At 34.8% G+C, this 24,400-nt stretch overlaps 1 protein-coding gene across 3 annotated transcripts in view; it reads right to left on the bottom strand.

Annotated features, from left to right (window-relative positions):
• Window positions 1-24,400, bottom strand: part of ANAPC10 (anaphase promoting complex subunit 10) — a 148,387-nt gene that overhangs the window by 86,802 nt on the left and 37,185 nt on the right. For 2 of the 3 annotated variants that reach the window (XM_032246480.1, XM_032246477.1), the window contains exon 4: window positions 17,490-17,610. In XM_032246480.1, the coding sequence (XP_032102371.1) occupies window positions 17,490-17,610 (121 nt within the window). Of the gene's footprint in view, window positions 1-6,584; window positions 7,203-17,489; window positions 17,611-24,400 lie in introns of those variants that run through there. The other variant, XM_032246478.1, reaches the window with a different exon arrangement.

Genomic DNA, 24,400 nt, shown 5'->3' with positions numbered 1-24,400 from the left:
CAGCAAGTTTCAAATGACTATAACTTCAGGTTAAATGGAGTTCAGTGAGTCATGATAATTCCATGCTACTGATAGTCCTGAACTTGGTCAACAGAAAAGTTTCAAATTTGAATTCCATATTTGCCTTAGACAATCCCCTCTCAACACAAGGCAACTCTTCATTCAAAACAGTTCTTAGAGCCAGGAACACTTCTCAATGCCTTTCATCAAATTTCCTCAGATAAATGATAAAATTTTTAAATTGATAAAGATATTGTTTAACTAGATTTTACAAGCTGGCTGACAATAACTTTGACTCAATTTTTACCCTTTTATTATCTCTTAAATATGAAGTGGCTACCTAAATACTACGGTAAAACAGTAAAGGCACAAAGAGATTTCTTCTCATTCCGTCCTTATTCCCTAAAGTACGTTCCTTATCATACTTAGCCAGAGCTCATCACCTTTGAGCTATAAAAAAATAAGAGGCAAATCAGGATTGCCCTAGATTCCCCAAAGCTATATTACATTCCTTTTGTCATTATTATCTTCTCTAAGATGACATCTTATATCAGAAAGTAGGGCTGAAAAGGTAGAATCAATTTTAGAACTAATCTGCCTTGGACTCTTTTCCTCAGTAAAGCTAAAACAGATGCCCCTCCACTTTCTAAAATAAGTATCAAAGGCCACTGCAGAAACAAATTGCACAAATATTAACTGAGCAACTTATGTAGTAAGTATTCATCTACATGAGAGATCAAGACAGATAATGTCCTTGTGCTAATGAAAGCCATCAAAGATTTCTGGCCCCTGAAAAGAAATATGCCATAAAATGACAAAATAAATGACTGAGGGCCAAGATTAGTGTATAGAAATAAATATACACAATTGTTACCATTTGGGTCACAAATTTGGTTCCAAGCTTCCGAGAGTCAACACAAAGTAGGTATCATTATAGTTTCTGACACAGTATAGAGATTCTTCTACTTACAGATTCATTTCCAAAGGGTCATCATTAAGTCTACTTAATCACATGTGTCAATTTTTAAATATATAAGCAACTACTAATACCAGCTATTGGTAGTTGACAGAGCTGACATATTTCTCCCCAGCCTCCTTCAATACAGGTCCATGGATAGATACTAAGAAGAAATTTTATGAAAACAATTTTATAAAACCATGCAGCCAAATAATAATATTCATAATTGCGAAAGAACATGCATGTTTTTCATGCAGACCCAATTAAAAAAAAAAGATAGGAAATTCAACCATTGGAGGAATAGTCCAAGGATCTAGGAATAAACCATGGAAGCTACCAGCATCTCAGTTATTTCTTATGCAAGTTTTATGTGTAATACTCTTTGCTGTAATTTATAAATAAGAAAGTATGAGAACACATGGACACAGGGAGGGGAGCACTACACACTGGGGTCAGTTGGGGGGAAATAGGGGAGGGATGGTGGGGGGTGGGGAGTTGGGAAGAGATAGCAAGGAGAGAGATGCCAGATGTAGGTGATGGGGAGGAAAGCAGCAAATCACACTGTCACATGTGTACCTATTCAACAATCTTGCATGTTCTTCACATGTACCCCAAAACCTAAAATGCAACAAAATAAATAAATTGGAAAACAAAAAAAAGAAAAAAAAAACATTCAGATAAAGTTTTAAAGTTTTAGCAATTATATTAAAATAAGTACAGGCATATCCCAGATACATTGTGGGTTTGGTTCCACACCACAGCAGTAAAGTGAGTATCACAATAAAGTGAGTCAGTCACACAATGTTTTGGTTTCCCAGTGCATATAAGTTATGCTTATACTGTAGTCTATTAAGTGTGCAATAGCATCATGTCTAAAGAACAATGTACATATCTTCACAAAAAATATTTTATTGCTAAAAATTGCTAACAATCCCCTGCTCCTTCAGCAAGCTGTGATTTTTTTGCAGGTAGAGGATCTCATCTTGATGATGATGGCTGCTGACAGATTAAAGTGGTAATTGCTAAAGGTTAAGGTAGCTGAAGCAATTTCCTAAAAGAAGACAACACTGAAGCTTGCCTCATTTATTCGATCTTCCTTTCATGAAAAATATTCTCTGTAGCATGAAATGCCATTTAAGAGCATTTTTCCTAACAGTAGAACTGCTTCAAAAATTGGAGTCAATCTTCCCAAACTGTGCTGCTGCTCTATCAACTAAGATAATGTAATATTATAAATTCATTGTTGTCATTTCAAAAATGTTCATAGCACCTTCACCCACTAAAACCTACTTTCTTAGCTCATTCATTAGAAGCAACTCTACCTGTTCGAGTTTTATAATGAAATTGCTGCAATTCAGTCACATCTTCAGGCTCCATTTCTTTTTGTTTGTTTGTTTGAGATAAGGTCTCCCTCTGTAGCCCATGCTGAAATGCAATGGCACGATCATGGCTCACTGGAACCACCGCCACTGGGCTGAAGCAATCCTCCCACCTCAACCTCCCAAGTAGCTGGGACTACATATGTGTACCACCACACTCAGTTAATTTTTTAAAATTTCTTTTGTAGAGATGGGGGCCTTGCTATGTTGCCCAGGCTTGTCTTGAGCTCCTGGGATCAAGAGATTCTCCCACCTCAACCTCCCAAAATGCTAGGATTACAGGTGTGAGCCATCATGCCTGACCTTCAGGGCCCATTTCTAATTCTAGTTCTCTTCCTATTTCTACCACATCTACAGTTACTCCCTCCAATGAAGTCTTTAGACCCTCAAAGTTATCCATGAGGCCTGGAATCAACTTCTTCCAAACTCCTGTTAATGTTCATATTTTGACATTCTCACATGAATCACAAATATTCTCAATAATATCTAGAATGGTAAGTTATTTCCAGAAGATTTTCAATTTACTTTGCCTACATCCATCAGATCATTTGCCACTATTTATGGCAGCCAATGTCTTAAGAAATGTATTTCTTATATAATAAGACTTGAAAGTCAAAATTATTTCTTGATTCCTGGGCTGCAGAATAGACGTTGTGTTACCTCCTGGCACATCTCCATCAAATCTCTTGGGTGATATGTGCATTGTCAATGAGCAGTAACATTTTGAAATAAATCTTTTTCTCTGAGCAGTAGTTCTTAACAGTGGGATTAAAATATTCAGGAAACCATGCTCTAAACAGATGTGCTGTCATCCAGGCTTTGTTCTTCCATTTATAGCACACGGGCAGAATAGATTTAGCATAATTCTTTTTTTTTTTTTTTTGAGATGGAGTTTCACTCATGTTACCCAGGCTGGAGTGCAATGGCGCGATCTCGGCTCACCGCAACCTCTGCCTCCTGGGTTCAGGCAATTCTCCTGCCTCAGCCTCCTGAGTAGCTGGGATTACAGGCACACATGCCCACCTAATTTTTTGTATTTTTGGTAGAGACGGGGTTTCACCATGTTGACCAGGATGGTCTCGATCTCTTGACCTTGTGATCCACCCGCCTCGGCCTCCCAAAGTGCTGGGATTACAGGCTTGAGCCACCGCGCCCGGCCAGATTTAGCATAATTTTTAAGGGCCCTAGGATTTTTAGAACAGTGGTGCTACATTCAACTTAAAGTCACTAGCTGCATGAGCCTCTAAGAAAAGGGCCAGCCTGTCCTGTGAAGCTTTCAATCCAGGCGCTGACTTCTCTCTAACTATGAACGTCTTACTTGGCATCTTCTTCCAGTAGAAGGTTGTTTTGTCTACATCGAAAATGTGTTGCGTGGTATATCTACCCTCATCAACTATTTTAGCCATATGTTCTAGGTAACTTGCTATAGCTCCTCCATCAGCACCTGCTGTTTCACCTGGCTGTTTTATGTTATGGAGATGGCTTCTTTCCTGAAATCTCATGAACCAACCTCTGCTAGTTGCAAGCTTTTCTTCTGTAGCCTCAACTCTCTCAGCCTTCCTAACATTGAAGAGAGTTAGGGCCTTACTGTGTATTAGGCTTTGGCTAAAGGGAATGTTGTGGCTGGTTTAATCTTCTATCTAGACTACTCAAACTTTCTCCATATCAGTAATAAGGCTGTATTGCTTTCTTATTATTCATGTGTTCACTAGAGTAGCACTTTTAATTTCCTTCAGGAACTTTTCCCTTGTATACACAACTTGGCTAAATGTTTGGAGCAAGAGGCCTAGTTTTAAGCATATCTTGGCTTTCAATGTGCCTTCCTCATTAAGCTTAATTCTTTCTAGCTTTTGAGTTAAAGTTGGAGATGTGAGACTCTTTCTTTCACTTGAACAGTTAGAGACCATCATCATTAGTTAGAGGCCTACTTGAATTAGGCCAATTAATGAAGTTATTAATTGGCCTAATTTCAATACTGTTGTGTCTCAAGGAATAGGGAAGCGCAAGTAGAGAGAAAGAGATAGGGAAGTAGCCAGTTGGTGGAGTAGTCAGAATACAACATGTATCAATTTAGTTTGCTATATTATACAAGCATGGTTCACAGTGTCTCAAAACAATAACAATAGCATCATTAAAAATCACTGATCACAGATTACCATAAGATATTAATAATAATAATGAAAATGTTTGAAATACTATGAGAATTACCAAAATGTGATAGAACAGGAATTGAGCACATGCTGTTGAAAAAAATGGTACCAACAGACTTCCTTGACACAGGGTTGCCACAAAGCTTCAATTTGTAATAAAATACATTATCTATAAAGTGCAATAAGGTGAAAAGCAATAAAATGAGGTAGGTCTGTGTAGTACTTAGTAGATAATGAAAACAGATGCAGTAATTTTTAAAGAACTATTCATTTATTTTCATGAATCTCAAAGAAACTGCAATTAGAGGAATAAGCCAACAGCCACATAGTTATTATTCATATGGTTACTGCAAGAAAAGATATTCTATGTAAACTACATATATGGATTGGCCAGATTCACCATAATTAAGTGAAATGAAGAGAAGGAGCCAAGAGGGCTTTGAAGGATATTATAATTTTCCTAAAAATCTTAATTTAATCTAAGGATACTATTAAATAAAAGCAGAGTAACTACTTTTTTTATTCAACCTTAGAGAATTTCACACAGTGAAATTACTTAGGTTAACTCATACAAAATTGAAAAGCTGTATGTTAAAGAAAATAAGATTTTAAGTAATATTTTAAAAATTTTGAGTGAAAAAAGAACTGCATGTTCTCCCTTATACACGGAATCTAAAGGTGAACTCACAGAAGCGGAGAGTGGAATGATGGCTACCTGGGGCTGGGAGTAAGGGGGACTGTTGGGAAATATTGGTCAAGGACATAAAATTTCAGTGAGGCATAAGAAATAAGTTCAAGTTATCTACTGTGCATCACTGTGAGTACAATTAATAACAATATATTGTATACCTGAAAACTGCCAAGACAGATTTAAGTATTCTCACCACAAAAAATGACATATATGTGAGATATTACCTATGTTAATAGCTTGATTTAGTCAGTCTACAATGTATACAAATATCAAAACATCATTATGAGCACCATCACTATACATAATTTTTTGTCAATTTAAAAAACCAAAATTAAAAATTAGCCTAACCAGTTTAGAGGTGGAATCCATATATTTTCTACTTTCAGTTGTTCTCACAGATAAAATATACTAATACAGTAAAATAGTATTTTACATGTTACTGGTTATAAGTTTCAATTATAATTAATTGTATTGATTTTTATTATAAAATTAGAGAAGTTTTCCTATTAAAAAAATATTGGGTTCTGGGCACAGTGGCTCATCCCTATAATCCTAGCATTTTAAGAGGCTGAGGAGGGTGGATCACAGGGTCAGGAGATAGAGAACATCCTGGCTAACACGGTGAAACGTGTCTCTACTAAAAATACAAAAACTTAGGCAGGCATGGTGGCACACACCTGTAATCCCAGCTATTCAGGAGGCTGAAGCAGGAGAATCACTTGAACCCTGGAGGCAGAGGTTACAGTGAGCCGAGATCATGCCACTGCACTCCAGCCTGGACGACAAGGCGAGACTCTGTCTCAAAAAAAAAAAAAAATGGGGGTACTCATTTATTATAAAAATCTTGTTTCTTTAGCAGCATATACACAGTCTCAGGGTAGAAATAAGAAAAAAATGGTAGTTTGCCAGTGTGCTACAATTATTATTATTTAATTTTTTTTTTTTTTTTTTAGATCAAATTTTTTTTCCTTTCCCAGGCTGGAGTACAGTGGTGCGATCTCAGCTCACTGCAACCTCTGCCTCCAGAGTTCAAGTGATTCTCTTGCCTCAGCTTCCTGAGTAGCTGGGATTACAGGTGTGCACCACCATGCCCAGCTAATTTTTTTGTTTTAGTGGAGACAGGGTTTTACCATGTTGCCAGGCTGTCTCAAATGTCTGACCTCATGATCCACCTGCCTCAGCCTCCCAAAGTGCTACGATTACAGGCGTATGCCATCGCACCTGGCCTTTTTATAATTATTATTATTATTTTAGCTAAATGTGCCAGGCAAACCCTAAGAAACTCCCTTGTCCTGACTGATGAGGAAGAAGATTCAGAGAAGATTATGTATTTTCAATATGAGGGATCTGCCATTATGTGGTAGTTTTATCTGGTAGCAAAGAATGGGAACTTAGGAGACATGGAAGAACCAGAACAAGAATTTAATCTTTTCATTATCAAAAATAAGTAAAAGAAAATTCACATAGCTATTTAGGAAACATGTTAATCTGGAAGAAGATTACATCTAAAGACTTTAGGCTCAATAAAGATTAAGATAAACAGTTAATGTGTTATCTGAACCATTTCCCTACCATTGCCTCACAGTCATGGTACCACTTAGTCTGAATCTAGATCTTTTCTCATTGTAAGTTTCTTGAAAGCCTCCTCTACATATTGCCTCTGTCCTACTTAATTAAGTACCAGAAATCAAAACCAGTTGTGAGTCATCCAGTTAGCTAATTATCATTCTTAATTAGCTATCTAATTACAAAGTAGGCAATTGATTCTAAAATAGTGGTGAGATAGCTAAGCTACAGTTTCCGTTCTGTACCATCAACTAAAATTTCAAACACAAGAGGAAAGATCCCCAAATATCTACAAACCCTTGTATGAAGAATTATCTTAGTCCCTGTATGAAGGAGAAATGGACACAGAAAGGTGTCCATTGTCTTTTATTCCCAGTTTCTGCTTCCATATTTTCATTCCTTTATTCTGAGACCTGAAGATTCATAGATTCTTCATTTACCACATGTAAAACACGAGGCTGAGAAAAAAATAAAGTTCCTGAGTAGGCTCACCTGTATTAAAATATGCTTTTAAATTATGATGAAATGCTTCAGCAGGTACTTTCAGCAAGATTTACTGCAGCTCGTTCTGCTGATTACCACTGTTTTAAACAGCAACATGTTAGTTGCCAGAAATATTTACTCAAAACTTACCACAGGATGAGGGGATATACTAAGAAGTGTGTATGTGTGCATTTGCATGCGTGTGTCCATGGAACCCAGGAAAAGTGGCCAAGTATGAGTGAGCTCAGTAAATGAAGACTATTAGAGACCCTAGCTACTTGCTCAAGTCTATTGTTCTTTCTCCTCCCTATGTCTCTACCTTTGCATCCATTTTATTCATTCTATAGCATTCTGTGTCTTCCCATATCTTATATCTGTACTCTTCTACTTTATAACTTCAGCTTGCATCTGACCCTTCACCTTACCCACCCTTTTCCATATCACTATCTCTCAGTATCAGATCTTGCTGATGCTAACTTTGCCTCTGTTTCTTCAGAGTTAAATTTCTAAGGCAAAAAAATTAAAAATAGGACTACCTTGCGATCCAGAAATCCAACATCTGTATATGTACCCAAAATAGCTGAATGAAGGATCTTAAGATACATGTACACCCACTGTTCACAGCACTACTATTCACACTAGGCAAGAGGTGGAAACAACCCAAGTGACCGCTGAGAGAAAGAATAGATAAGCAAAATGAAGTACATACATTTTGTACCTGCTAAATATTTTTTGGTCTTTAAAAAAAAGGAGGCTGGGTGAGGTGGCTCATGCCTGTAATCCCAGCACTTTGGGAGGCCAAGGCGGGCAGATCACCTGAGGTCAGGAGTTCAAGACTAGCCTGCCCAAAATGGTGAAATCCTGTCTATACCAAAAATACAAAAGTTAGCTGGGCGTGGTGGTGTGTGCCTGTAGTCCCAGCTACTCAGGAGGCTGAGGCATGAGAATCACTTGAACCCAAAAAGCAGAGGTTGTAGTGAGCCGAAATTGCGCCACTGCACTCCAGTCTGAGTGACAGAGCAAGATTCTGTCTCAAAAAATATATTAAATTTTTAAAAAATTGAAAAAGGAAATCCTGTCACATGGTACAACATGAACCCTGAGTGCATTATGCTAAATGAAGTAAGACAGTCACAAAAGGACAAATATTCTATGGTTCCACTTATATGAGGTATCTAAAGCAGTCAAATTCATAGAAACAGAAAGTAGAATAGTGCTCACCAAGGCCCAAAGAAGTGGAAAATTGGGAGTTGTTATTTAATGACTATAGATTTTCAGTTTTGCAAGACAAAAAAGTTCTGGAAATGTGTATTCACAACCCTATGAATACCATACATGTAACACTACTGAACTAACTGCACATCAAAAACTGGTTCAGTTGGTTAATTTTATGGTATATGTTTTTTGCAATTAAAAAAAAAGTTTTTAAAATGTCTAAGACAGAGAATCTGATTTGCCCAGATAATTTTTTTTGAAGCAAACTACACAAGCATGGGTCAATGCAAGCCTATGAAGTAACTGCTGGTATTGTCAAAGGTGTGTGAAACCAAAGCAACTCCATCTTGAATAGGAGCTGGGTGAAATGAGGGTGAGACTTACTGGGCTGCATTCCTAGACAGTTAAGGCATGCTAAGGTACCAGATGAGCTACAAGGTCAGCAAAAAATACAGGTCATAAAGACCTTGGTGATAAAACAGCTTGCACTAAAGAAGCTGGCCCAACCCCACCAAAACCAAGACGGCAACGAGAGTGACCTCTGGTCATCCTTACTGCTACACTCCCACTAGTGCCATGACAGTTTACAAATGCCACGGCAACATCAGAAAGTTACCCTATATGGTCTAAAAAGTGGAGTCATGAATAACCCACCCCTGGCGTCATCAAGATAAAGATGGGCAACCAAGCAGCCCTCAGTGCTGCTCTGTCTAGGCAGTAGCCATTCTTTCATTCCTCTACTTTCTTAATAAACTTGCTTTCACTTTACAGATTTCCCCTGAATTTCTTCTTGCGCAAGATTCAAGAACCATCCCTTGGGGTCCAGATTGGGACCCTTTTCCTTGTAACATCTTTCTGGTGCCCACTAAAGGGACTATACTGCAGTTAATCAAAAGCTAACAACTTTGGGTAAGTGGTGAGTCCTGTAATTGTATGCTTATTTACCAACTTTTTAATTAAATGCCTACTGTTTCAGACAATGTGCTAGGTACTCAGCCAGGGGCCCACCCTTGCTCTGAGCAGCAGGCTGTATCTGTCCAGTACGTTTTCCTTATAAGAGGGATTGATAATTTGCATTTCTAAAACCATGTCATTTTCATTTTCATAAGTAAAGTGCATATTTCTACTGAATTGTATCCTGTCATACGGTTAAATAAAGGGTTTTTACGTTTCATGGGTATTTTTGTCTTCTTTGGCCTAGGCTCTTTCCTACCATTGCTACTCTGCTTAAAAGAAACAGGGCAGGTCTTCTGTAACTGCTGCAAAAGATCCCTTGAAAAAAAGTGAACTTACAGGCCAATCCTCCTGAAAGAAAACCCATCAACTTCTAAGTTTACTTTAAGTATGCATTAGCAGTACCAAACCTTCCACATCAACACATTATGAAACAAAACAAGAATCCTCAGAATCATCTTATTTGGCTCAAATATTATATGAAAAGATGGAATTCCTGCTATTAAATCATTTCATTAGTCCCCAATCTATAAATTTAGAAACAATTACTCCAAAGAGTGCTTAAGTTTCAAGAACCTTAGTTCAGAATTGCATTAAGTAAATTACGTTAATTACATTGCCTATTAAAACATCAAAAACATGGAATATTTCAGTTCCTATCTGCCTAGATACTCCTGATTTCTTTCAGCTTCTGTGACAACATATTGCCTTAATTTTCTTCTCATCTTTCTGAGAGTTTCTCTCAGCTTTCTTCATTGAATAACCATTTTCCATCCAGTTCTTGAATACTGGCAGCTCCATGGTTCCAGCCCTAGCACTCTTCTTTTATATCTAAACTTCTACTTATACACCGATGATTCCAAAATCTATACCTCTAACCCAGACTTCTTTCCTCAGATTCAGATCCATATACCATACACTACACTATCCATGGACTACCTACTGAAAATCTCTCCATTTGAAGAGATATAGAAACCAGTGACCAAAATTATCTAAACCCCTTTCTCCCTGCCCCTCCCCCTCAGAATGTTTCTTCTCTATATTCCATTTATAGTAAATGGCAACTTTCAACCAGTTCCCTAAGCTGAGCATTCCAGATGCCCCTTTCTACTTACATAAATCCTATCCAATATTCTGAATATATCCCAGGTGCAATCAGTCACAAGTCTTTGATTTATTTCAAATATATCCCTTCCTCTGGAATCCAACTGCTGTAGCCTTAGTTAAATCCTCATAAGTTTTACCTGGCTAATATTATATCTACCTGGTCTTTAGGCGCTCCAGCTCCAGCATTCCCATGATTAAGCTTTGTCACTGTTTCCTCATTTAATGTCTGACATTATGTACAATCTGCCTATACATTTTCACTGAAACAATTATAAAGTATATTTATTTTGCTACAATTATAAAGTATATTTATTTTCCTGTACATAAGAATGCAAACTTATGTACAGGAACCATGTCACATCACAATAAATGTACTGAATAAATAAGTACTTCTCCAGTCTTTCTTACCACTCCTCAGACCTATCCAGCTTCCAGACAGACTAAATTACTTGCACTTCTGTCACTATGCCATGCTATTGTGCTTCTATACCTTTATGTACATCATGATCCTGCTAGAATGCTTCCACTTTATTTTGCACATGAATAGGCTTTGTATTTATCCTAAACAGTCAGTTGAACCATCAACCTCTTCAGCTTTTTAAACCACTGCTCCTAATATTCCACTGCGTTCCCATAGTCACCTCCATGTACTTACTACACTATATGGCAATTGTGAATTTTTTGCATATCTATTTTATGAGATTATGAAGTGCTCAAAAGCAGAAGCTGTGACTTCATTGTATTCCCAGTATCTAACATAGTACCTGGCACTTGGCAGGCCCTACAGCACTATTCACAGAATAAAGCATGAATTTATTTCATATGAAATGCCAGACTACATCTCTTAAATAATCTGTAGTATAAGTTTGCGGTCAAACAAAAACAAGATACAATAAAGTTTCTTAAAAATACAGATGATACTTTTCTGTATAACATCTTTTAGTTCCAAAAGGAAATATGCCCAAATGCATAGTTACCTCAGCTCCATTCTGGAAATAAGTGATATATACAATAATAAATAAAAGTTTTCAAGCATTCTATATATTGCTTTTAGAGAAGGTTAGAAGATAACATTTTTTGGCCTAAAAACTATGTGTATCATATCAAAACATACTACAGTGACTTCAAAGATGAACTAAAGTTAGTTATTAAAAGCTAATTTTAAAAAAACTATTTTAAACTAGCTAAATTCAACACAAACTATTTTTCCGAAGACTTGATAAATTATACTTTGTCTTATCAAACCAATTTATGTTTATAGATACTACCTAAGTCATTCCACTTTATTACAAATTGTTTAAAATAGGCCCCTCATAAAAAAGTAAATATAAGTAGATTTGGGGATCAATGAATAGAGCCAGAGCTTTTGTCTGCATTTCTTACTCTACTACACACATTAGTGGAACTCAAATTACAATAGGAAGCATTATTTCATCAGAAGAAATGACATATTAACCACTTCTGTCAAAGTACCATATATGGACTCACATAGCTGTGCTACTGAAATAAGACACAAGTAGAGAGCCAAAGGCTACATGGAACCATGGGAAAATATTACAGCTCTCTTTAACATTGAAGACTTATTTCAAGCCTCCTTAAAAAGAAAAAAATCACTTGGTAACAGCTTTATTATCTGAAGACAAAAACAGGGCTTAAGATTCACTTAAGCGCTCAATCTTGTGCTCTTGTGCTCTATCAATATTTTATCCTTTCGTGGCCACAAATTTGAGAACCAATAAACCAAAGGACAACTTTCACATATGCTAAAAGTATCTGCTTAATCTCAACAAGTTGTTTCTCATATAATGGTATAGAAATAATTTTGAGAACTGCCATAGTATGTCTAAAAAAGCACTTTAGTTTCATATTTAAGTACAAAATATTCTACAATAATCTTTTAAAACAAAAATAACTAGTTAGAAAACCAAAAAGGACTTTGAGTATCCTTGAATTTCAGCTGGAGATGTTCTCTAAAATGCTATAATAGTCACATCTAAAATATAATGTTCTTTGGTCCACTGCTGTAAATAATAAAAAGAAAAATTTATCTCACACATTATTTTCTCTTCTGACAGCAAAAGAAAAGAACATTAAACCAAAACATATTGCGAAAATGCAAAGGATTTAAGAATTTAAAAACTACCATCTTGATTTTTCTCTTGAATAACATGACTTACGCACAAAAGTTACCCAACTAAGATGAAGCATTCTGCAAAGAAAGACAAAGTAGACTCTAAAATTCTATATTGTCAATTCTATACAGAAATAGTCTCTTGTGTAGAAGCAATAAATTGCAAACATCTTATAAATTGTTCTTAAATTGCTGGTTTTCAATTTATGTGGAATGGGATATTTTGAATACAAGAAAGTAGAAGGAGAAGCACAAATAATTTCAATTTTGTCATTAAAAATATTTTGTTTGCCCAAATCCAGTTTTAGAATCTTGTGACTATTCAGCAGAAAGTTCAATGTAAGTCCTCAGACACCGTGGTTTAAATACACATTCTAGGTTATTAAAGAAAGGGCCTGATGCCTTTGTGAAGAGTTATCAACAGAAGTAACAAAGATCTGGATACAATATATGCTTCATAACTAAAATGAAGGAAAATAAACAGGATAGAAAAAGGATAACTTTTTGATAAGTAAGGCAGCTATTAGCTTTTCTCATCTTAGACTATTTTTTGAAATTACTACTTCAAATCAACAATTACAAAAAAATAAGTCTCTAAAGCATTTCAAGTAAACAAATTCATAATTTCTAGTAAAAAAAAAAAAAAAAGGAAAATCTATTAAAACTACACTACACTACACCCTCCAGTGGGCAAGCATCCATGGAAAAATATAAAAAGACTTAGGTGGATTTTCCACTCAGTTAAATCAGTATTATAACTAATGAAATGATGGCTCTAAAAACCTCATAAAAGTTCACACTATTTTAATCACTTGTTTTAGTATCTGAGTTAGATGCAGTAAAGATTTTTTTTTATATTTCAATATTGTGGTAGAGTAACAAAAAAAATAAAATCATGATCTACTTCATCTTCCTTTAAAAGCAAAGTGCTATCAGGCTCTTATTTGTTTAACTCACAAAGAAAAAAAGGTAAATTGTATAAATCTCATACAAAGATATATAATTAAAAGATAAAAGTATTCATATGAGCTGCAAAAGCCAGGCATTAATAATTTAAAGTAACATTCAAAAATTATGGTTCCTTAGTGAGAACTATGGGGCAGAAAAGTAGTATGTTCATTAAGTTTTTCAGGAAAACAACTCACATTATCACCTGGTAATATTTTGTATTACTGGTCTCATGAGGCTATGTGGTTACTAAACAGAAATATAAACACACTTAGAAAAAATTAAGAGACTACCTATAAGGGCCCTTTTTCTATATGACTAATGTTTCAGCACTTAAATGACATAATAGAAGCAAAGACTAGATTAAAAGTATTTTACAAGGTCCAAATATCACTTAGAATTTCTCATTAACTTCTCAAAATCCTTATTTAATGTTAGTAAAATTTACAACAGAATACAAAACATCCTTAATACAAATACCTAGAAATGTCATATAAATATGTACATTTCCCAAAAATGCATTGAAGAGTTCTTGAATGTATATTCTCCAGGAAAAACCAGTACAACTAAGTTTACTTGAGGTCTTGAACTTCTTACAAATAGGCTATGAAACTAGAAAATAAAGGTCAACAGTGACATCTGGTGGACATTTCCAATATATAGCACTTATATCAAAACAAAACATTTTATTGCTAGTGTTTCACTTGCAATATATGAACTATATGACAAACCTTTAGTTATAAATCCAAACAAGCCACATCCACTTACAAAAAGCTTATCAATATGAGTGAGCCAATCATTTGATAATGTGAAATTTTTAATAAAGTAGAATTAAATATGTCATCAGAGAACTAAACACTGATTAAATGTATCAAATATGTGACTAGAGGAAGGTTATCAATTGGTCCAATAATAAGAGGCCAGGTGCGGTGGCTCAAACCTATAATCTCAGCACTTTGAGAGGCCAAGGTGGGTGGATAACTTGAGGTCAGGAGTTCAAGACCAGCATGGCCAACATGGCAAAACCCCGTCTCTACTAAAAATACAAAGGAGACTGAGGCAGGGGAATCACTTGAATACGGGAGGCAGAGGCTGCAGTGAGCTGAGATCAGGCCATTGCACTGCAGCCTGGGTAACGGAGCAAGATTCCGTCAAAAAAAAGAAAAAAAAAAGATTATAATTTTAAAAAGTTTCAATATTCTGAATTTTAAAAGCACTGAGTGAATGGAAGGATTGAAGAAAACTAAGAGCTGATTTATTTATGAATCTATTCAAGCATGGGAAGTACAGAGCAACCAGCATGGCCTGTCACACAAATGAAGAAATGTTTTTAAATTAAAACTATCTAATTTACAACATGGAAATTTTTCAACATTTCAGAAGCTGAAATTCATTTTTAAGAAAAGTTTTTTTAAAGTAAACTAAGGGCCGGCCATGGTGGCTCCCGCCTGTAATCTCAGCACTTTGGGAGGCCAAGATAGGCAGATCACTTGAGGCCAGAGTTCGATACCAGCCTGGCCAACACAGTGAAACTCCGTCTCTACTAAAAATAGAAAAAATTAGCTGGTCATGGTGGCGCATTCCTGTAATACCAGCTACTCAGGGGGCTGAGGCATGAGAATTGCTTGAACCTGGGAAGCAGAGATTGCAGTGAGCCAAGATTGCACCACTTCACTCCAGCCTGTGCAAGACAGTGAGACTCCATCTCAAAAAAGTCATCTCAAAGTAACAAGCTTGAGTTCAGATGTCAGTAAGATGACACTCTCATGTTCACTGCAGCATTATTCACATAGCTAAGATACAGAATCAACCTAAATATTCATTAATGAATAAATGAATGGGGGGTATATATACCCAATGAAATATTATACAGCCTTAAAAAGAAGGAAATCCTGTCATTTGCAGCAATGTGGATGGAAGTGGAGAACACTATTATGTTAAATGAAACAAGCCAGGTACAGAAAGACAAATATAACACGATCTTATTCACATATGGAATCTTAAAAAGCTGAACTCAGAAGCAGGAGGAGAATGATGGTTTCTAGGGGCTACAGTGGAGGGACAAATTGGGGAGACATTGGTCAAAGGGTACAAAATTTTGGTTACACAGGAAGAATAAACTCAAGAGATCCAGTATGTAACACAGTGACTATATTAATAACAATGTGTTATATTCTTGAAGATTGCTAAGAAGTGGATTTGTCTCACCACAAAAAGTGGTATGTGAGGTCATGCATATGTTAATTAGCTTGATTTAGCCATTCTACAAAATATATATATTTCAAAACATCGTACTGTACATGATACATACAATTTTTATTTAATATATTTTTTTTAAAAAATAAATATCTCAAAGGACAAAATGACAACAAGAATACTTTGGACAACATCCTCACCTGTTCTTTTTTGTCAGTACATATCCAAATATTGCAAGAGAACAACACTGATTTAATAGGAAAACAATTAAACTACATGTGATTTGCATTAAGTATTTTATTACTAACTCTGATAAGAAATATAAATTTAGAGACAGTCTTTTTTTTGAGACGGAGTCTCATACTGTGGCCCTGGCTGGCACAATCTTGGCTCACTGCAACCTCTGCCTCCTAGGTTCAGGAGATTCTCTTGTCTCAGCCTTCCAACTAGCTGGTATTACAGGCGCCTGCCACCATGTCCAGCTAATATTTTAAATTTTTCTTAGTAGAGACGGGGTTTCACTACGTTGGCCAGGATGGTCTCAAACCCTTGACCTCGTGATCCCCTGCCAAGGCCTCCCAAAGTGCTCGGATTATAGGCATGAGCCACCGCGCCCAGCCGAGACCCAGCCTTAATATAAACACTAAATCGAATAAAAGCCAAGACCACAAATTAACTGGAGGCCTTTTGAGATCACAAGTGCTTCCCAAATCTCTCAGAACCACCAGATTTTAATGATTATTTGGGCTTAATGATTTTCTGACCAAAAAATGTCAACAGAGCTTCACAATTATGTAGTTCAAAGTCATTGAAAACATCTCTGAAATACTTCAGGACTAAAGCACTGTGCTAATAACGTCATGCAGGATAAATACATTGTGGTACATTGGAACAATGAAATACAACTCAGAAGTAAAAAAGAATGGAGTACTGACACATGCAACATCAGTGAATCTCAAAAAACCTAGGCTGAGTGAAAGAAGCCTTACATAAAAGTTATATCTTGTATGACTCCATTCATATGACATTGTAAAACAGGCAATATGGATCTATGATTAAAAAAATCCATAAATAAAATCAGTATAATTGTTATTTCTAAGGGTCGGATAGAGATGAAGACTGACTAGGAACAGGTACGACAGAATTCTCTGGAATGGTGGAAATGTTCTATATTTTAACAGGAGTTGGGATTATATAAATGTATGTGTTTCTCAAAACTCACCAAATAATATACTTACGATTATGCAAAATTGTTCATAAATTTTATCTTAAAAAATGAACATTAAGCAAATGTTGATAACTCTACCAATATGTCATCAGGCTGGTATTTGGAGTGAAATGGAAAAACACCAGCAAATTATTTTTAAATGCACAAAAAAATTAAATGAACAGATTGTAATAAAGCAAACACAGCAAAACATTAACAAGTGAAGAATCTAGGAGGTGAGTATATTGGGGTTTCACTGCACAATTCTTTGAGATTTTCTGTATGTCTAATAATTTCCACAATAAAATATTGTGGAAAAAATAAAGAGAACAATCAGAATTCAAAAGAAAATAAATTATACACTCGAACATGTTTTCTCCAATATTAACAACTTTTCTTTTATATATTAATATTATAACCTGTCTAATGTAATGTCAACTTAGACCATCTTCTAACGAGTAAAAGTTAAAGGACGGCATATTTTTAAAAATTTGAAAGACATACCCGAATTTCTTGAAGGTTGTGAAAATTATTTCCTACTCTGACTGAGATCTTGCTTGGAGTATAGCTTTCATCAGATTTGTAGTCTGCATAAATACATAATGTCTTCACTGTTGTTTTTCTTCTAAAAGCAATGAAGTAAAAATAACATGTACTTCATCATAAAAAATTATTTCCAATGCACCTTATCTTCTGATTTTAAAAATCATAGTTTGCTAAAGGGAGTATTTGAATCAACATTTTCAGGTCTTTTTATTTCAACAATAAAAATCAAAAACAAAGGCATAGGTCCAGAAAATTTTTCATTATACAGACATCTTCTACGTAGAACACGGTCAAGAACCAGATGTAAGCAAAGAAGTATCAGTTAAGCCAAATTAGGGACTTTATCATGCAAACAAGCATTAAGGATTACCATCCTCTTCATTTGTATTTTAGACAAAGAAATTATTCTCATAAGTTTGGTTTCCTTTACTAGGTACTTACTTCATTTCCCATGCTAATACTTGAAAATAACTAACTAAGTGAGAAACTGAGTCTAGCAAAGAGAAAACTATCTTTAAAAAAAAAAAAACAGAAAGAATAACCTAGTTTTAATGCAAGAAATAAAATTCTGCTATTGATTTTTTTTTCTTTCTTTCGCTATTGATTTTAAAATATACATATCCCAGGGAAAGAAGAAATACATAAGAGCAAATTAACCTCAGAAAAGAATGCAAGTGGCCAAAAAAAAACCATGAAAATACGTTCAATGTCTAATAATCAAAGGAGAAATTAAAACACAAAGATATTAGTTTTATCATAATGTAAAATATTTATATGACCGACAAAACTCAAATTTGATTAGAAAAAGGCACTCTCATCGCCAGTTAGTAGAAATACAACCTTTGATCCACTTACTCAACTTCTAAGAACACATTAAAATATGGTAACACAATTACTCAAAAATTGATTTCTAATGAAGGCTGGCCTTGGAGAAAAAAATAGATGCAGAAAAATCTTGTCCTGTGATTATATCATTAAAAAATTAAAAATAGCCTAAATATCCATGGCAGTAGGGAACTGATTAAATAAATGACAATATATCCATTCAACGAACTGCTATACAACTATTCAAAATAATCATGTACCTAATATACTTACAGTAGGAAAAAAGATTACAAAACAATATATACAGAAGAATCACATTTGAGGGAAAACAACAAATTTTTAAAGGCATGTAAATCTATATTTGTGTATAGAAAAAGACCTTGGTGGAATTATCCAAAAATAGTAAAATTGACTGTTTTCATGGGATGGGGCTATAGGAGATCTTTATTTTCTTCTTTATGATTTTTATATATCCTGAACAATTTTTCAGAATGAGAATGTGCTATTTGGCTGGGGGGGAGACCTAGATGATTTTAAAAGCCGACCCAAAAACCCATTAAGAAATCTATTTACATGTGCTTTAAAAGTTAAGTTCTAGTATAAACTGGCACTAACTTAGTAACAATGAGCTCCTTGAACACAAGTAGTCTGTGTCAAAAGTCAGACTATAAAAACAGCAGGGGATCTGTAGCTCTTAGTGTGGAGACCAAACTTCTGAAGCATCAGCTATTCATTAGAAAGGAACAGGGAAAGTTAAGGACTTTTCCTCAGATCAAGAGGTAAAACATTAAATACCCAGGAACTGCTGACAGCATAAATAACATTACCAGGTTTTTAAAAGAGGCCAAAGGTATCAAACTGACATCTTTCTCTTTCTGCTGAGCCAGGAAGGAGACAGGAGAGGAAGCAAAGAAAGACAGGAAATTTTTGAAGACCTTTTTCCTTGGTGAGCCACAAGCAGGAAGTAAATGATCTTTCGTGGAGAGATCAAAGATCACAAAGATGAATAATTTTTTTTAAGGAAGAAAAGAAAGGCAGATCTAAAGGATCAAGTTTTTTTGCTCACAATAACTATATTTCTAAATTGTGAAATTCAGGTACACTTACTCGCTGCCTTCAAGTTGATGAGGGCAAGGTTAGAAAGGCAAAGAATACTAAAAACACTAATGCTAATAAAAACAGTAATAGCAAAGAGCAAGTGAATATTTTGTGTCTGGCCTAGAAGTAATGCTCTATATATATCGTCTCATTTATTTATCAATGTTGTGAAATTAGGAACTATTATTATCTCCGTTTTTCTGATTAAAAAAAAAAACTAACACTCAGGTTAATAACTGGCTTAGGGTCAAAAAGCTAGTAGAAGGGCACACTTGGAATAAAAAAATGTGTCTGTCTACCTCACATGGTCTTAACCAAAACTTCCTTTTAATTAACTGTGCTTAGCTCATTGATATGAGTTTACAGTAATAGGTAGGTGTTTGTAGTTCTTTAAATTTTATCTAAATCATGAGTTATCATAAGATTCATGTAGCCACAGAAATCATATGTATAATTTTCTATATACATAGTTTCATTAAATTTGCATAGGAAACTGTGACCTGACCCACAGTTTAAAATGATTAAAAGGCAGAGTAAAAATTTTTTAAACCATTTATCAATTTTATCTCATGATGAATTTTTAAAATATTTAATATTATTTTTTAGCAACGTATGTGAAAAGATTAAATATACAGACTATTACATATAGTGGCAGTAGCTCAAATCATCATTATCATAATACTCACTACATAGTGAATAGTCACTAAATGCCAGGCATAATGCTATATTTGTAGCATAAAATATTGGCCAGAGAGAAGAAGGAAGAGTTAAGTGTTAAGTGTTACTTACATCATCAGAAATAAGTACGTAACACTTTCTATCCTTTCGACTACTACACCCTTTCTCCTGAGAAGGAGCTTCTGGCAAGAACCAAATATTTGCTTTGTTCCTTCAAGCCACCAATTTAATAGAGGCACAAGCTACCTGGTCTAATGGTATAACTGGATAGGTAAGGCAGTTTAATTCTAGGGTTCAATATCAGGAAACACACTTGACTGAAGATATAACGCAGTTATGTTTCTCAAACATCAGTTCTGTCAGTTTTACAAAGTTGGTATTTTGGCCTCCTCCTGCTACCACAGATACCGAGCATGTATAATTTCTCATCTGGTTTGGAACCCATCAAATTCCAATGGAAGACATTAGTGAAAGATATTCCTAGTTGCCTAACCTAAAATCCCTTTATCCCCTCTTTCTTCCTAACATCTGGCTAAAAGATCTAATTTCCCTTAAAATTAGGTAGGACCACATGACTAAGTTACGGCCAGTAAGATTTAAACAAAATGATAGTGTATAATAAAGAAGGTTTCTTTAAAAGAAAAACATGCCCCTTTTGCTTTTCTCATCTACTCCTTCCTGCTACCTGGGATATGGACATGATGGATAGAATTCCACTAGGCATCTTGCACCATAAGACAACCTTGAGGATACAATCCACAAGCTAAGAATGGAGGAATGTAAAAAGAGAAGGAAACTGGGTCCACAAACACACTGTGGGGCTGCCACAGCACTCCTGGGCTGCCAGGCTCCTCTTACACCAAGAGGTAGAAGAAATACATTTCCACTTTGTAGAAAACACCATTATCAAAAGCTCTGTTACTAAAAGTTCTGATTTCTAACTAATACAGCATTACTGTGTCTTACAGATGAAGAAACTGAGGTTCACATCAGGTTAAGTATGTAGTCCTTGTTTACACATCTAGTAAAGCATAGAGCCAGCATTTAATCTATGTCTACGTGACTACATTATATAGAAGTAACTAATAAATGCTAAGGTACGAAACTTAAATATATGTGATAGATGATAGGTTTACATTTAAAGCTAAATGTAAAGAACAAAATAGTTAAAAAACATGTTTTTTAATCATTCTTCTTAACATGCCAGATACATTATTACCAGGAGGCTGAGACATAAAATAAGCAGAGTCCACATACTTGTTTAAATCAGAAGCAAATATTTATAAATAACTATATTCTGCCGTATATGTTCCTAGTATAAAAGTGAAAAATGTCCTCTGTATCAACATTAACAGGATGCTAAAATGAAAGTTTTCACTGAAGACTACAACAACAAAGACCATGTTTTGAAAAGCTATATGAGACCTTAATGCATAATTAGCCTTAATAATGAGGCTAATCTTGCCCAAGAGAAATGATCTTAAAGAGTGGTCTGGGGACCTATAAAGGACCTCAAGACACTTTCAGAGGATCAGCAAGTCAGAACTATTTTCTTAATATTACTCAGGTGTAATTTGCCTTTTTCAGAAGCATTCTGAATATGTAGTCAAGTTTTCCAGAGGCTGACATGGGATGTTGTAAAAGATTCAATGAAGAAGCAGAAATGAGACTCCAGCCATTTTAACTCAGACACCAAAGAAGTTCACAAAAAAATGTTAACAATGACACTCTTCTCACTATATTTTTTTATTTATTTGGGAAGAAACATTTATTTTTCATAAAATTGCTATCTATGTTGTTAACACATAATAGGTTAATTATTGTTTATTTTTAGTGAATAACTAGATAATTTAAAGTTCTTCATCTATAATTTCTAAAATAGTAAAAATATATATATATATGTGTATATATATGTGTATATATATGTGTGCATGTATGTATATATATATACACACATATATCTATGTATATATATATAAAGATTTCTGGAGTCCTCAATAAGAATTTAAAGTGTACTGAGACTAAAAAGTTTGAGAACTGCTGCCCTAAAGCAGGGCTTGGTAAGCTACAGCTTGTAGGCCAAACACGGATTGTCACCTATTTTTGTAAATAAAATTTTATTGAAACAAAGTGACATTCTCATCATATACACATTGTCTATGGGAGCTTCAACACTACAATGGCAAAGTTGAGTAATTGCAGCAGGACATATAAAGAGGTCTTACAGCAGCTTAACAACAAAAAGACAACCCAATGTAAAAAGAGGGAAGGGACTTAAGCAGGCATTTCTCTAAAAAAGATATGCAAATAACCAGAAAGCACATGAAAAAATGCTTGATATCACAAATCATTAGGGAAAAATGCAAATCAAAACTAAAATGAGATAGACTCATTAGGATGACTATTATCAAATGTTGGCATGGATATGGAGAAACTGGAACTTTTGGTGCATTTCCAGTAGGAAGGTAAAATGGTACAGCTGCTATGGAAAACAGTGTGGAGGTGCCTCAAAAAATTAAACATAGAATTACCATGTGATCAAGCAATTCCACTTCTGGATATATATCCAAAAAAAAGTTAAATCAGACACTTGAACAGATATTTGCACACAAATGTTCATAGCAGTATTATTTGCAATAGCCAAAAATTAGAAACAACCCAATGTCCTCTGACAAATGAATGGATAAACAAAATGTGGCACAGTCATAAAATGCAATATTATTCATCCTTCAAAAGGAATGAAATTCTGACACATGCTGCAACATGAATGAACCTTGAAAACATTATGCTAAGTGAGAAAAGTTAGACACCAAAGGACAACTATTATATAATTCCACTTACATCAGGTGCCTAGAACACCAAAATACGTAGAGACAAAAAATAAATCAGTGATTATCTTAAGCTGGAGAGAGGAGGAAACTGGGTGGTTATTACTTAGTGGGTTCCACACAGGATGATGAAAAGTTATCAAGAGAGAGGTGGTAGTGGTTGCACAACAATGTACATGTACTTAAGGACACTGAACTGTACATTTAAAAATAGCTGTAATGGTAAAATTATGTTATATATTTCAGTACAAATAAAAGTCTTTATTGTTTTATTACTCACCATCTCAACAGAATATTAAATAAGTAAATACTGATTTTTATTATTCACCATCTCAACAGAATAAAGAAAAACCACATGATCCATATGAGTAGATGCAAGAAAGACATTTGAGAAAATCCAACACTTATTTACAAAAAAAAGTCTCAGGAAACTGGGAAAAGAAGGGAACTTTATAACCCGATAACTTGAAGGGTTATCTTAGTTTTTTTCTAGGAAGGATGAATATCCTCATCAGGAAGTTGGAGGTATCACCATGTGAAAAAAAAGATGATTAATATACCCTCAACAAGAGAAATGCAGATAAATCATCTATAGCATTAAGTGATTATGGTGGCTGATTCTCTCAACCCACAAAAGCATCCGTAAGAGTCAGCCTTAAACATATAGCCAAGTACAGAGAACACCAATGCTATGTCACCAAGACAGAATTGGCAATTTACAGACTTTCCTTCTTTTCTTACCTCTCTTCATTCCTACTAGCAGATCTAACAAATTCAGAAATATGAAAGGACAAAAAAAAAAAAACAACAACAACTAGGTAGGGTAGTGAAGCAAACTACACTCAACTTGCAATAGGCACAAGTTTAGGAGATGAATAAACCTTAAAAGAAAATTTAAAGCAAGATTGACATCTTCACTATTCACTAGAACAGAACACTTTAATTTCTAAAACATATTTTGCCATTTGAAATAACCATAAAACTGTGTATGTTACCAAAAAATGTCCTATATGCTCCCCACCAAGTTCTCATCCAGAGCAGGAAAACAGCTTGTTCTAATTTAAAAAGATAGTGAGACGTAAAAATAACGTGAATTTATAACTGTACAATATATGTTCACCTTAACAGATCAGTGATACATATAAATTATTTCTAAAACCTACATGCTCAAGTAGCTAAGAAACTGTTACATAAATCAAGAGTTGCTTATTTTCTATGTGAAGAAAAAAAATCTAAGGAACCAAATAGTTTGTTTAACAAATATAAACTCCAAATTGAATCTCTTTCAAACTTATCTGTAAAACAATTTTTTTCAATATAGAAAGTTCTTACATTAGTACAAATGTTCTCATGAAAACATGGATGAAAATCAAATGGAAGAAAGCTGAACACTGAAGATATATAATAGAGGTAGGAAAGTTGGTTCTCAAATAAAAAAAT

The sequence above is a fragment of the Sapajus apella genome, unplaced genomic scaffold, assembly GCF_009761245.1.
Source record: "Sapajus apella isolate SASKATOON/1434 unplaced genomic scaffold, GSC_monkey_1.0 scaffold61, whole genome shotgun sequence".
Taxonomy (NCBI): domain Eukaryota; kingdom Metazoa; phylum Chordata; class Mammalia; order Primates; family Cebidae; genus Sapajus; species Sapajus apella.
Note: the sequence above shows the minus strand (reverse complement) of the source record. Positions and strands in the feature narration are given on the sequence as shown.